Consider the following 16,267-nt stretch of genomic DNA (forward strand, 5'->3'; position numbering starts at 1 on the left):
TAATGTGGCATCCCCTGAAAATATACGTAATGAACATCACAGTAGCCGCTACCAAATTTTGGACAGATCTCTGGCACAAGAGAGCCCTGGCCTATTCACCCTCTTCAGAGGTGCCTATGCTGTACTGATCTGAGAGCAGCTCATTGTTTCTGAACTAAGCTTTCAGACACACCATACAGACTCATTTTAATATGTCAAATACCCAGCAGTGATCTCCTGCACGCAATAGGATTTTATTCTCCACTACCCACAATACTTAAAAAGATTATAACAATTTTTAAACGTTACACTTTATGCATGGAAATTGTCAGCTGCTTGAGTGTACTGTGTCCCTTAAAATTAATTTGCATGTTTAAATATCATGCCAGTGATCACAATAGAGCCCCATGGGTTAGTGCTATCTGGGCTTTAAATGTGCAGCTAATGGGGGGTGGGAGGGGAGGAGGAGAATGAATTGAAACCAATGAATTTCAAAAGCCTGTTTAAAAATTAATAATTAACTAAGCTGCTTTAGGAGGCCAACAGCCCTTGAATAAAAATTCTCTTGTTTTTTTATTTCAGGCTTACAAAATTAACACCAAATCTTGAACATAGCACATAAAAAGGAAAGAAAATTGTCTCACTAAGTACAAAGAATGGTAATAATTCAGTTTTCCGGGATGATGTGAAGGTCAGAAAAAACAAACTCTGAACATCTGTCCTTTTTAAAAATCATAAATCTATGCATCTACTGTGAAAGGTAGCCAAAATAGAGATTCCTTCCACTGCTCTGTCAATCACCTTTAAACTGCCCTCTTGACATCTTGAAAAATCAGTTTCCCTCCTTTGTAGAGGAGACTAAAATGAATGTGGCATTAAAACTATTACCAGCACACTCACTTTATAGCAGAATCTCGAAATAGAAACACTTTAATCCAGGTAAGGCTGTAATAGATTGGGAGTAAGGAAGACACGTCTGAAACAAAAATACCAAAATCCTTTGAATTTTCCCCTTTTCTGGGGAGCTTTAAGGATTTTTTTTCTGCCTAGATTTTATAAAAAAAATTCCAGATGTGTGTTTGTAATAATATATAAATAAGTTTCCGGAATAATTAATGCCAGATTCCTCAATGTCTAGCATATTCAAACAAATATGTAAAAGCAGCAAAGAATCCTGTGGCACCTTATAGACTAACAGACGTTTTGGAGCATGTGCTTTCATGGGTGAATACCCACTTCGTCGGATGCATCCAAAACATCTATTAGTCTATAAGATGCCACAGGATTCTTTGCTGCTTTTACAGATCTATACTAACACGGCTATCCCTATGATACTTGACACCAAACAAATATGGTTTGTAATTCCATACACAAAACCAAATACTGCTTTTTAAAGAGATAAGGAGACCATACAAAATTCAGGATATGAATTGCATTAATCAGTCATTCATTAAGGAACAGTCTTTGCCATTACATATGAGCAATAAGCAGTTAAAGAAAATGGGAAACTACAGGATGGCTTCTTGAGCTAAAAACAAGTTCACGGGTAGCACCAGACATCAGCTGACTGTCTCCTATGAGATTTCCATGGAAACACCATCCCTAAGGATGTTGCCATGTTGATAGGGTGCTTTAGAAATGTTGATAGTGAGTATTGCTGGCAGGCAGATGAATTTCAGCTGGGTTCACCCTTGTACACATTAGAAGGGCAATCTGTCTTCCAGATGAACATATATCTTTCTAGAAAGGAACATCTAATAGAGCAAGCAAAGAGGCTGGTGGTAATTATCATCCATTTACTTCTTTAAAACATCCACATCAATCCAAAGAAGTGTGCTTTTTCAACAAAGAAAAACACCTGTATCATTAAGTGGCTACTTATGCCACCTCCCTCATCAAAATATACACCAATATAAAACACAGTCCTATTATTGAAGAGACCATATGTGCTGAAAAATAAGAACTACACTAGGCAGGTCAAACGGGAAGGGACAAACTGCAAACATTCAAATCACTAGAAAAGGTAGAAAACAAATCTATAAATAGAAAGAAATTATGGATGAGCTTGAGCAAAAATCACAGGCATGGGTTTAATTCAAGGAGCCCTGTAAAGCAGAAAAATAAAAAATTTCACAAATCGTGTCTAAAAATAAAACATTTCACATATTGTGTCATCTCAACTCTGCATTCTCTTCTCCTCACTGCCCATTCCTGCAGGATGCCACTAGCTCAACAGTAAATCAGTAGGACAAGGATTCAGGCAGCATGCCTCGCACTATGATGTAATTTCTAGGGAATATTAGAAAAGGAACAAAGGGTCATTCCCTGTAATTAAACCATATATGAAGAGGGGCCCAGGATTGCAAAGCAGTGATTTACTATTATTGTGTTTGAAGAAGACATGCTCATGTATCAGAGGGGTAGCTGTGTTAGTCTGGATCTGTAAAAGCAGCAAAGAGTCCTGTGGCACCTTATAGACTAACAGACGTACTGGAGCATGAGCTTGCATGGGTGCATGCATTCGACAAAGTGGGTATTCACCCATGAAAGCCCATGCTCCAATATGTCTGTTAGTCTACAAGGTGCCAAAGGACTCTGATGCTCATATAAAGGATTTCCAAGACGGCACAGTTTGGAATACAAGCTGTCAGGGACAGTATCCCTGATGATGCCACGGCACAACTGGTTGCTGAGCTCTGTGCCTTTATCCTCACACACAACTATTTAAAATTTGATGACAATACAGACCTCCAGATCAGTGGCACCACTATGGGTACGTACCTGCATGGCTCCACAACATGCCAACATCTTTATGGCTGACCTGGAACAATACTTCCTCAGCTCTCGTCCACTCATTCCCCTTCTCTACCTACGCTACATTGATGACATCTTCATCATCTGGACCCATGGGAAGGAGACTCTGGAAAAATTTCACCATGATTTCAACAGCTTCTACCCCACCATCAGAGGTCTCTATGCTTCACAAAATATTTTCATTTTGCCCTCTTACAAAATACCTCAATATCTCTTCACAATTATTTAGATTGAGGAGATTGTTCAATACAGGTGTTCTTCCCAGTGGCAGGTCACTGCAGATTTTCGAGAAAAGCTGGTTTCTATCTATTGAATTTCTAAGTATTCAAAAAAGTGCAATACCTAGATGCACAGAAACATGAACTACTTCAATGCTGGATAAAATGCAAACTAAGCATAGCTCGTGCCCTTAGCTAGCACTTCCAAGAAGTCCTCACTCCATTCATGTGAATGGATATTCTATTTTGAATACGCAAAGAGTCCTGTGGCACCTTATAGACTAACAGACATTTTGGAGCATGAGCTTTTGTGGGTGAATATCCACTATGTCGGATGCACGTAGTGGAAATTTCCAGGGGCAGGTATATATATGCAAGCAAGACGCAGGCTAGAGATAACGAGTTCAGTTCAATCAGGGAGGATGAGGCCCTCTTCTAGCAGCTCAGGTGTGAAAACCAACAGAGGAGAAACCTTTTGTAGTTGGCAAGCCATTCACAGTCTTTGTCTGGACCTATACGCAGAATGCTTCCGCTGACGTGCACAGGCAGAAACTGTGGAAAAACAACATCACTTGCCTCATAACCTAAGTTGTGCAGAACGCAATGCCATCCACAGCCTCAGAAACCACCCTGACAACATAATCAAAGAGACTGATAAAGGAGGTGCTGCTGTTATCATGAACAGGTCTCACTACCAAAAGGAGGCCGCCAGACAACTCTCCAATACCAAATTCTACAGGCAACTTCCCTCAGATCCCACTGAGGAATACACTAAGAAACTGCACCATCTACTCAGGACACTCCCTACACTAACACTGGAACAAATCTACATACCCTTAGAGCCCCGACCAGGGTTATTCTATCTACTACCCAAGATCCACAAACCCGGAAATCCTGGATGCCCCATCATCTCGGGCATTGGCACTCTCACTGAAGGACTGTCTGGATATGTGGACTCTCTACTCAGACCCTATGCCACAAGCACTCCTAGCTATCTCTGTGACACCACTGATTTCCTGAGGAAACTACAATGCATTAGTGACCTTCCAGAAAACACGATCCTAGCCACCACAGATGTAGAGGCTCTCTACACAAACATCTCACACGCAGATGGAATACAAGCTGTCAGGGACAGTATCCCTGATGATGCCACGGCACAACTGGTTGTTGAGCTCTGTGCCTTTATCCTCACACACAATTATTTAAAATTTGATGACAATACAGACCTCCAGATCAGTGGCACCGCTATGGGTACCCGCATGGCCCCACAACATGCCAACATTTTTACGGCTGATCTGGAACAACACTTCCTCAGCTCTCGTCCACTCATTCCCCTTCTCTATCTACGCTACATTGATGACATCTTCATCATCTGGACCCATGGGAAGGAGACTCTGGAAAAATTTCACCACGATTTCAACAGCTTCTACCCCACCATCAACCTCAGCCTGGACCATTCTACACGGAGGTCCACTTCCTAGACACCACGGTGCAAATAAGTGATGGTCACACTAAAAACACCCTATACCAAAAACCTACAGACCGCTATGCCTACCTTCATGCCTCCAGCTTCCATCCCGGGCACACCACGCGATCCATTGTCTATAGCCAAGCACTGAGGTACAACCGCATCTGCTCTAACTCCTCAGACAGAGACCAACACCTACAAAATCTCCACCAAGCATTCTCAAAACTACAATACCCGCACGAGGAAATAAGGAAACAAATCAACAGCCAGACGTGCACCCAGAAGCCTCCTGCTGCAAGACAAGCCCAAGAAAGAAACCAACAGGACTCCACTGGCCATCACATACAGTCTCCAGCTAAAACCCCTCCAAAGCATCATCAGGAATCTACAACCCATCCTGGACAATGATCCCACACTTTTACAGGCCTTAGGTGGCAGGCCAGTCCTTGCCCACAGACAACCTGCCAACCTGACGCATATTCTCACCAATAACTGCACACTGCACCATAGTAACTAACTCAGGAACCAAACCATGCAACAAACCTCGATGCCAACTCTGCCCACATATCTACACCAGCGACATCATCACAGGACCTAACCAGATCAGCCACACCATCACCGGTTCATTCACCTGCACGTTCGCCAATGTAATATACGCCATCATATGTCAGCAATGCCCCTCTGCTATGTACATCTGCCAAACTGGACAGTCTCTACGGAAAAGGATAAATGGACACAAATCAGATATTAGGAATGGCAATATACAAAAGCCTGTAGGAGAACACTTCAACCTCCCTGGCCACACTACAGCAGATCTTAAGGTGGTCATCCTGCAGCAAAAATACTTCAGGATCAGTCTTCAAAGAGAAACTGCTGAGCTTCAGTTCATCTGTAAATTTGACAGCATCAGCTCAGGTTTAAACAAAGACTGTGAATGGCTTGCCAACTACAAAACCAGTTTCCTCCTCCCTTGGTTTTCACACCTCAGCTGCTAGAAGAGGTCCTCATCCTCCCTGATTGAACTAACCTCGTTATCTCTAGCTTGCTTCTTGCTTGCATATATATACCTGCCCCTGGAAATTCCCACCACATGCATCCAACATAGTGGATATTTACCCACGAAAGCTCATGCTCCAGTACGTCTGATAGTCTATAAGGTGCCACAGGACTCTCTGCTGCTTTTACAGATCCAGACTAACACGGCTACCCCTCTGATATTTAAAACATGCATTTTATGTGAAAGACTGCAACAAGCAGCTATTCTCACCCAAAATGTGTTTTCCAGGCAACTTGCACAAGACGGTACATCTGACTTCTTTGTAATCTTCAATTTTTAAAACATTAAGAAGTTTTCCAAGCAAGTCATGCTGTGCTCAGGCTGCTAGCTGTCAGCAGCAAGGCACAGAACATTGTTACACAATAATATGGTCTCCCTCTGCTAGATGAATGCAGAGAAAAAGCTCTGCCTTTAATATTTATCTTCCATAAAGGTTTAATGTCAAACACTTCATTCAAAAGCAAGATGACAGTGGTCATTGATAAATGTGGACTTATTTCAATTACCAATATAGCAAGTTACTTGTTTTGATCTAACCATTTTGTTTGAGACAATGGGATAGCAAGCTCACAGCTGCTAGCTAGAACATAAATCAGAAACCGGATTTTCATTAATTCAGGGATCAGATGAATTTTTATTCCTTCAAACAAAAATAAAAGCCAGCAGCTTGCTTCAAAAGTACAGTTTGCTTTCTAGATACTCCGTATATTTTCTGGGTTGGCAGGAGTAAGCCATCCAGCAATCAAACCTGCTGACAATTTCATTTTGTACAATTAGGAAGTAATGTGAACGGAACAGAACATCAGCCCAGGAAAACGCCCCACAGCTGCTCCATAAACTTAGAGGCAAGGCCCGCTTTCAAAGGAGGAGGCACTGATGTCATGACAATGCTCTATTGCAGTAGCTATTCTTATTAGAACAAGTGGCTAACACAGGCAGATGTTAGCCCATTAGGCAGTGAGCTAGAGTGTGCGTTCATGAGACACTGGTGCACTTCTTGGCTGGTTGAAGAGCAAAGCACGCAGCAGGGTTGGATAGGGAGGATTGCAAAGGATGCAAGAGGGAGCTACTAACTATTGCTACATATGCAGCAAATATTTATTCCCCACTCCCCATTTTCACTGTCATTTACAATAAAGGAATACCCAGATTTATTGATGAAATCCCAGCCGTACATTCAGTGGGACTCTGTAAAGCTGGGACATTCCCAAACCAGACAAACCAGGCCGTGTAGTTTTGTAGGTTTAACTCAGGCTGCGAAAATTAAGTAGCAGCAAAGAGGCCAGCTCTTTCCACCCCTTCTCCACCAGTGATAATCTCCGGCTCTGAAACATGAGCGAAATCTCTGCTAGCCTGAGGCCCAGATACTCCAATCCAATTCAGTATCTCTCTTTGTTTGCTATTTAATAGACATTTTATCAACGAGCATTCTAACGTTAAGGGTCAGAGAAACCCACAAAAGCATGGACATTCTGAGTTACAGCTGCGGTGACTTTCTAACCTCATTTTATGGGACCCCGATCCTGCAGTGCACTGTACACAAAAAATAAAACAATCTGAAGAGGAAAACATAATGAGTAGTTTGGTTTCTGGTCTTCATATTATGTATTGGAATTAAAAGGAACAACATTATTTAGCAGCATTTAAAAAATGCTTTACATCTTCAAAGTGCTTTATAAACATTAAACATATAAGTGATGCAAAAGTAGGTATTATCTCAATTTTACAGGAGAGAAAACAGAGTCAGTTAAGTGCCTTGTTCAAGATCAGAGGGAGCGTGTCAGAGCCTGAGATTAGAACTCTGAAGTCATTGGATTCCAGTCCTCATACTTACATTGTAAAGTGGGATGGTATTCATCACCTTGTACTGCTTCATAGGGTCCATTTTATAAAGGTGTCGATCAGTGATAAAAATTGCTCGGTCCTCCACCTTATTAAAGCGATTTACCTGGAAAAAGGCAAATCACCACAGATGTTAAGTCACACAAATTACTTCATGTTGCATGAAGGGATCAAAATTCATGGTATCAAGTTCCTACATATGTAAGTGCACCTAACAGAAACAATAGGGAACATTACTGTGTGATCTGAAGAGGTTTAAAATTTGCTTCAAAATTTCTATGCCAAACCTGGGATGTGGAGCTATAACATGTAAATATCTTCATCAACTTTAAAACACCATTGTTGCTTTAGTCTCCAAGGGTATCAGGTAGCTCCATATCCTCAGGTTTTTTATGAACCATAAAGCTGAGTAATATCTGGGGATAATAGGAAATGCATTCCGTACTCTATTGTGAGAATTTACAAATCAAATAATTTAATATAATTCAGTGAAAAAAAGTCATGTTTTAATGCAGTGATTGTACTCAGTAAATATAAAGACAATTATAGAGATTCTCAGAATTCAGTAAAGAACCATTAATTCTCCTGCTGTGACTCATCACTATTATATCACTTTTCAGCCACACTGGCTATCAACAAGAGTTCAACAGGACCTGACATTAACCGGATACATGTCAAGGCAGTAGAGCAGGGATGGGCAAACTTTTTGGCCTGAGGGCCACATTGGGGTGTGAAACTGTATGGAGGCCAGGTAGAGGAGGCTGTGCCTCCTCAAACACCCTGGACCCTACCCCTATCTGCCCTCTCCCACTTCCTGCCCCCTGACTGTCCCCCTCAGAACTCCCGACCCATCCACCACCACCTGAGACCCTACCCCATCCAACCCCCCTGCTTCCTGACTGCTCCCCAACTCCTATCCACACCCCCGACCCCTGACAGGCCCCTCAACTCGATCCAAACCCCCCGTTCCCTGTCCCCGACGGCCCCCCACAGAACCTCCACTCCATTCAACCACCCCGTGCTCCCTGCCCCCCCCGGACTCCCTGCCCCTTATCCACCCCCACACCCTGCCACCCCCTTACCACGCCACTCAGAGTGGCAGGAGCTCACAGCCTTGCCACCCAGACAGAGCCAGCTGCGCTACCTGCACAGTGGCATCATTCTGGAGGGGGACGGCGAAGGCAGAGGAGGGGCCAGGGGCTAGCCTCCCCAGCCAGGAGCTCAAGGGCTGGGCAGGACGGTCCCATGGGCCGAATGTGGCCCATGGGCTGTAAGTTTGCCCACCTCTGCACTAGAAGGACAATCCTTAGACATGCACAGGTGGTTCATTCATTTTAAGTAAACTCATCACAATTCTATCCTAGTAGGATATTGTCTGCCTGACTGAACACTCAGAATGAGGGGATCCCGCTGGAAGCTGATCTTAATGCATGATATATTGAAGGATGACTTGAGAACAATGATAAAAAGCATTTTTCTGAAGTGGCTACATCAAGTTTCCCTTGTGCTAATCATTGCTGAACCTTACTTCACCTCCCAGTCGGTTACTATACTGAATTTCTTACCACATCAAATCTGATGGAATTAAGAGGGCACCAATCCCCAATCTAGCAGTGTCTGCACCTTGGGTTACTGTCCAGTACAGAACAGCAGTTTAAGTCAGTTTAGTACTTTGTCTTAATTCAGGCATGTTACTATAACAGGGGAACTTAGTGTTTCTATGCCATCACCGCAACAGGAAACTAGACTTAAAAGGGGCCAACTAATCTAATACACTAAAAGTAAAAGGTGTAATTTAGCAGCAAGCTCCTTAAAACTATCATAAATGACGTGTTCCCCTAGTTCTCAGGATTCTCTTTTCTGCATTCACTTTAAATCACCAGCGAAGTACCAAATGATCCCAATTAGTATCCCTCCAGCACAGTACAACACCTACGTCAGCCAGACGGCTTGCTATTGCAATACAAATCACCTCTAGTGAGGAGCTCACATATTTTTGCTATCCATTAAAAATAGCTACTCTACTGGAGGGCTGGAGGATAGCAAGTGTACCTATATATAAAAATGTTCTGGGGGTGATCTAGGAAAGTGAAGACCACTAAGCCGGTTAGCCAGTTACAGATACAAAGCTAAAACAATCATTAAAAATAGAATAAAAACACTTGGACCCTATCGTATCATGATTTTCCAACAAGCACAGTTTCTGCAAACAGAAACAGCATCTCACCAATTTGTTAAAATTCTTCGAATGTGTCAGTAAAATAGTGGCTGAAAGAACGGGTTGATAAAGGGAGTGTCACAGCACATTCATATTCATAGAAATATTCTTATATGAATATGGCATAACTAAGTTGTATTTGATGCAAGATGGATCTTGCAAAATATCATTGGGAAGGTTATGATTTATTGAATATGATTATCCTGTTTGTATGCATGTATCATTGCTGTACCTGAAGTTAGGAATATAAACTCTATCAATTGCAAAAGTGTTTGCATCTGGGAAACACTCACCAGACAGTAAGCAATCAGCCTCAATGGGCCATTAGGAAAGACAATGGAATGGGTCTTTGAAGATGCTGATCTCTCACCTTCCTGGAGCTCCTTCCTGTGTACATTACAAATAAACCTTGTCTCATGGTTGCTTTGACACTGCAAGGTCATGTGAGCATGTCACCTGGTACTAGAGCCCCACCTTGGCTTTCAGTTTTTCCATTAAGAGGGGGTTGGGAGTCAGACTGGGAAACAAAAGATTCATGCCATATATAAATTCTATTTAAGGCTGGAGAGTGAGTTAATCACTGTTGCCGGTTCTTCACTAGATCCCTGCCCAGGATGACTGCTGAAAACACCTAAAACTGATCCGGGGAGAAGGACTGGGACCAGGCTGAAAAAGGTCAGCCTGTGAAGGGTATACCTGGAGATTTAAGTTGCAAGCAGTGCATTTTACCTTCAAGAAACTCTGCAACCTGCATAAAACATTTAGGGTGAGAAATTACTATTTTTAGCCAATTTTTTTTAATATATTAAGCCTAGTTTGTGTGCTTTGTTTTATTTGCTCAGTAATCTGCTTTGATCTGTTTGCTGTCCCTGTGGGTTATGCACGTGCACCATGTATCCAGAGCCAGAGAATGTGAAAGTAGTGTTTGTTGGTCTGTGCATGCACCCTGGTTCACCTCGTGTCTCTGTACAAGGGGATAAAGAGCTGCGCAGATTGTCCACCTTTCCAGTTCCTTCTCTACCACAAATCGGATAAGAGTGAAAGCAGAGGGGAAAGAAGGTGGGTAGTGGGTATGGGAATGGGAATACATCTTCAAAGAACCTCCAGTTACAGGTCAGTAACTTCTTTGAGTGATGGTCCCTACTGTACTCCACTGTGGGTGACTGACAAGCAGTACCTAAGTAGGAGGAAGGTGTGAGGATGTACAGGGTAGAGCTGAGCAGAGGACCATCGTTCTGAAGGAGGCATTAGCAGAGGAATCCTGCAGCAGGGCATAATGTCTGACATGAATGGAGCCCCACGTGGTTGCTTTGTAGATGTCAAGTAGGGGTACCTCCTGAAGTGATGTGATAGCTGTTGCTTGTGCTGTGGTGGAATGAGCTCTTACCCCATGGGGAGGGAAGGTAAGGTTCAATAGTTGATAGAGTAGAATGAAGCCAGAGATCCATTTGGAGATTCTCTGGGTATAGTTGATGTGCCGCCTGATTCTTTCTGCTACAGAAATGGATAGTCTTGGAGATTTCCTGATTGGTTTTGTTCTTTGCAGGTACAAGGTTTAAGTACACTGAGGACTAGGCTTCTGAATAGGCAGGAAGGTCCTGATTAGGCCTTTCCAGAATCTATTGGCCAGTGGATGTGTGAAGAACAAGTAGCCCTGAGAACATGGATGGTATGCACTGATTGCCACCAACTGGACTTGCAAGGACCTGATGGACAAGCCTGATGTCTTCAAAGAGAGGATATAGTCCAAGATGAGAGGAATATCTGCAGTTTCTGGGAGAATGCCTCTTTGATGTGCCCAAGAAGAAAAGCGCTTCCATTTACCTAGGTGACATCTAGTGGAGTCCTGTCTACGATGAAAGCATGTCTCGCACAGCTGTGGAACACGAGCTTTCTAAGGTCAATGTCCATCCACATACCAAGGCCTGAAGTGAAGCAGAGGCACATCAGGATCCTTGATCTTGCTCTTCCAAGAGCTGGTCAGAAGCTCTGGAAACACTGGGAGCATGATTGGTGGCTGGGACGATGTGCATAGGAGATCGGGAAACCAAAACTATCTGGACCAGAAACGGGAGATCAGAATGACCTGTGCTCTGTCCTGCCGGATTTAGTGTTGAACTCATGGCAGGAGTGAGAGTGGAGGAAAGGCATAGCTGAACTGGTCTAATAAAGGAAGAAGCAAAGTGTCAACCTGAGAGGAGCAACTGAAGGCTCCTCTGGAGCAATATGTGGTGCATTTCCTGTTTGATTGGGATGTAAACAGATCCCTGGTTGAGGTTACCTATGTTTTTTAAATTTGGGGTATATATTTATGTTGAGCCTCTATTATGGTGTCTTTCAAAAGTTTCCACGCAGCTTGCAGGGATTTCACTTCTGGTGCTGTACCTTTTAATTCCTGTTTGACTACCTCCCTCATTTTTGTGTAGTTTCCCTTTTGGAAATTAAAAGACACCATGTTGGGCTGCTGTGCTGTTTTCCCTGCCAGAAGGATGTTAAATCTAATTATATTATGGTCACTATTACCAAGCGGTTCAGGTATATTCACCTGTTGGACCAGTTTCTGTGCTCTGCTTAGGCCTAAATCAAGAATTGCTTCTACCCTTGTGGGTTCCAGGACTAGCTGCTCCAAGAAGCAGTCATTTAAGGTGTCAAGAAACTTTGTTTCTGCATCCCGTCCTGAGATGACATGTACCCAGTCAATGTGGGGATAGTTGAAATCCCCCATTATTACTGAGTTTTTCTTTTTATAGCCTCTCTAATCTCCGTGAGCATTTCACAGTCACTATCACCATCCTGGTCACGGATAACATCATGGCAAAAGATGAACAGCAGGATGGATGCCTCAAGTTCTCATATTAGGTTTTGTGTTGAACACTTTTATTTAGAATCTGGAAAAGGGCATGGGCAGTGAGGTAGCAAGATTTGTAGATGACAAAGTTACTTAGGTTAACAAAGTCCAGAGAAGACTGATGAACTTCAGAGGGGCATAAGCAAGCTAGATGAACAGGGATCACAATGGCAAACAAAGTTAAATGCAAAGTAATGCATACTGGAGGGAAAATATGAGAATACTTATACAGTTTACAGGGTTCTAAATTAACTATCTACTCAGAAAAAATTGACCTGAGCTCAATTTTGGACACTCATAGAAGACTTTGGCTCAATGCACAGCTGCATTCTAAAGCAAACAAGGTGTTTGGATACATTTGGAATGGGGCGGAAGACAACCTGGGAAATATGCCATATAAATCACTGGTGCAGCCTCATCTGGTTACCATGTGTAGTACTGGTCATTCCATCTCAAAAAAGGCTGTTGCAGAATATTCAGAGAAGGTAACAAATTTCTAGGTCTGGAAAAATTCTGACATGAAAAGATTGAAAAAAATTGGGATTATTTTCTTCATAAAGGAGATGAATAAAAGGGAACATACAAAGGATATATAATACTGAATGGTCTAGGGCAGGGGTAGGCAACCTATGGCACGTGTGCCAAAGGGGACACTTGAGCTCATTTTCAGTGGCACTCAGACTGCCAAGGTCCTGGCCACCAGTCCGGGGGGCTCTGCATTTCAATTTAATTTTAAATGAAGCTTCTTAAACATTTTAAAAACCTTATTTACTTTACATACCACAATAGTTTAGTTCTATATTATAGACTTATCAAAAGAGACCTTCTGAAAACGTTAAAATGTATTATTGTCATGTGAAATCTTCCATTAGAATGAATAAATGAAGACTCGGCACACCACTTCTGAAAGGCTGCCGACTCCTGGTCTAGGGTGCTCCTGCTCTATGCATCCAGTAACACAAGTTCAAGGGGACATTCACTGAACTTTCACTGAATGGAACTGGAAAATACAAAGGAAGGTTTTTCATAGAATCATAGAATATCAGGGTTGGAAGGGACCTCAGGAGGTATCTAGTCCAACCCCCTGCTCACAGCAGGACCAATTCCCAACTAAATCATCCCAGCCAGGGCTTTGTCTAGCCAGACCTTAAAAACATCTCCCTAGGGAACCCATTCCACGGCTTCACCAACCTCCTAGTGAAAATTTTTTTTTTTAATATCCAACCAAAATCTCCCCCACTGCAACTTGAGACCATTACTCCTTGTTCTGTCATCTGGTACCACTGAGAACAGTCTAGATCCATCCTCTTTGGAACCCCCTTTCAGGTAGTTGAAAGCAGCTATCAAATCCCCCCTCATTCTTCTCTTCTGCAGACTAAACAATCCCAGTTCCCTCAGCCTCTCCTCATAAGTCATGTGTTCCAGCCCCCTAATCATTTTTGTTGCCCTCTGCTCAACTCTTTCCAGTTTTCCCACATCCTTCTTGTAGTGTGGAGCCCAAAACTGGACACACTACTCCAGATGAAGCCTCACCAATGCCAAATGGAGGGGAATGATCACGTCCCTTGATCTGATAGTAATGCTCCTACTTATATGTCCCAAAATGCCATTAGCCTTCTTGGCAACAAGGGCACACTGTTGACTCATACCCAGCTTCTCATCCACTGGAACCCTTAGGTCCTTTTCTGCAGAACTGCTTCCTAGCCATTCGGTCCCTAGTCTGTAGCAGTGTATAGGATTCTTCCATCCTAAGTGGAAGACTTGTCCTTAATGAACCTCATCAGATTTCTTTTGGCCCAATCCTCTAATTTGTCTAGGTCCCTCTGTATCCTATCCCTACACTCCAGTATATCTACCACTCCTCCTAGTTTACTGTCATCTGCAAACTTCCTGAGGGTGCAGCCCACACCGTCCTCCAGATCATTAATGAAGATATTGAACAAAATCAGCCCCAGGACCGACACTTGGGGCACTCTGCTTGATACTGGCTGCCAACTAGACATGGAGCCATTGATCACTACCCGTTGAGCCCGACGATCTAGCCAGCTTTCTATCCGCTTTATAGTCCATTCATCCAGCCCATACTACTTTAACTTGCTGGCAAAAACACTGTGGGACACAGTATCAAAAGCTTTGATAAAGTCAAGGAACAACACATCCACCACTTTTCCCTCATCCACAGAGCCAGTTATCTCCTCCTAGAAGGCAATTTGGTTAGTCAGGCATGACTTGCCCTTGGTGAATCCAAGCTGACTGTTCCTCATCACCTTCCTCTCCTCTAAGTGCTTGAGAATTGATTCCTTGAGGACCTGCTCCATGATTTTTCCAGGGACTGTGGTGAGGCTGACTGGCCTGTAGTTCCCAGGATCCTCCTCCTTCCCTTTTACAAAGATGGGCACTACCAGATGGCCTTTTTCCAGTCATTCAGGACCTCCCCCCATTGCCAGGAGTTTTCAAAGATAACGGCCAATGGCTCTGAAATCACATCCGCCAACTCCTTTAACACCCTCGGATGCAGAGCATCCGGCCCCATGGACTTGTGCTCGTCCAGCTTTTCTAAATAGTCCTGGAACCACTTCTTTCTCCACAGAGCACTGGTCACCCCCTTCCCATGCTGCGCTGCCAGTGCAGCAGTCTGGGAGCTGATCTTGTTCGTGAAGACAGAGGCAAAAAAAAGCATTGAGTACATTAGCTTTTTCCACATCCTCTGTCACTAGGTTGCCTCCCTCATTCAGTAAGGGGCCCACACTTTCTTTGACTTTCTTCCTGTTGCTAACATACCTGAAGAAATCCTTCTTGTTACTTTTAACATCTCTTGCTAGCTGCAACTCCAAGTGTGATTTGGCCTTCCTGATTTCAGTTCTGTATGCCTGAGTAATATTTTTATACTCCTCCCTGGTCATCTGTCCAGTCTTCCACTTCTTGTAAGGGTTTTTTTTGTGTTTAAGATCAGCAAGGATTTCACTGTTAAACCAAGCTGCTCACCTGCCATATTTACTATTCTTCCTGCACGTCGGGATGGTTTGTTCCTGCAACCTCAATAAGGCTTCTTTAAAATACAGCCAGCTGTAACGTATAAACTGTGCAGCTCATTACCATGGGACGCTATTGAGGCAAAGAATTTAGCAAGGTTATACCAGGGATTGGGCACTTATATGGATAACAAGAACATCCAGAATAGCATAATAATTAATGCTAACATTAACTTTAGGAGGATATTAAAACCTCATACCTCAGGGTTTAAGACAAACTAATAGGGATTAGGTGGTTTCTTGCACCTTTCCCTGGTCCATCTGGTGCTGGCCACTGTTGGAGTCAGAATATTGAACTAGATGGACCATGGGTCTGATTCACTATTGCAATTTCTATGCTCCCTCTGTAACAATTTCAGCAACTGTTTGCTGGGACCTGGAAGCATGCCCAGGTCTTGCAAGGCTGTACGGAACAGTAACAAATCAAAGAGTACCATAAATTCCATCCTGTGTGTGCTGTACATGTAGTTTTTAACAGTCACACTGAACAATAAGCCCAGCTGTAACACACAGAGGTGCCCAGATAGGAAAGTACACTGGCTTGTCTCACAGGAAGATCATGATTTTGCTTCTCTTAAAATTAACACCCTTTCCTGGACATAAGCAATCAATACCTTATTTCTTTCCTTAGCTTCAGCATGTTCCTGTAGATTAAACAGCCTCATGCATAAGGTGGGGTTTTCTTGATTTGTTTTAATCAACACTTTCATTTTGGAAGGTTTTCTTCAAATGCTTGAAAAATATATAAAAATGCCTACACATTAAAGACAACATTGTTGCTTTGTTGGCTC

General features: G+C 43.0%; 1 protein-coding gene across 1 annotated transcript in view; it reads right to left on the bottom strand.

The window, feature by feature from the left end:
- Window positions 1-16,267, bottom strand: part of MYO1D (myosin ID) — a 336,246-nt gene that overhangs the window by 123,550 nt on the left and 196,429 nt on the right. The window contains exon 20 of the mRNA XM_050934906.1: window positions 7,371-7,484. Coding sequence (XP_050790863.1) covers window positions 7,371-7,484 — 114 coding nt within the window. The remainder of the gene's footprint in view (window positions 1-7,370; window positions 7,485-16,267) is intronic.

This window comes from Gopherus flavomarginatus, chromosome 25 (assembly GCF_025201925.1).
Source record: "Gopherus flavomarginatus isolate rGopFla2 chromosome 25, rGopFla2.mat.asm, whole genome shotgun sequence".
Classification (NCBI taxonomy): Eukaryota; Metazoa; Chordata; order Testudines; family Testudinidae; genus Gopherus; species Gopherus flavomarginatus.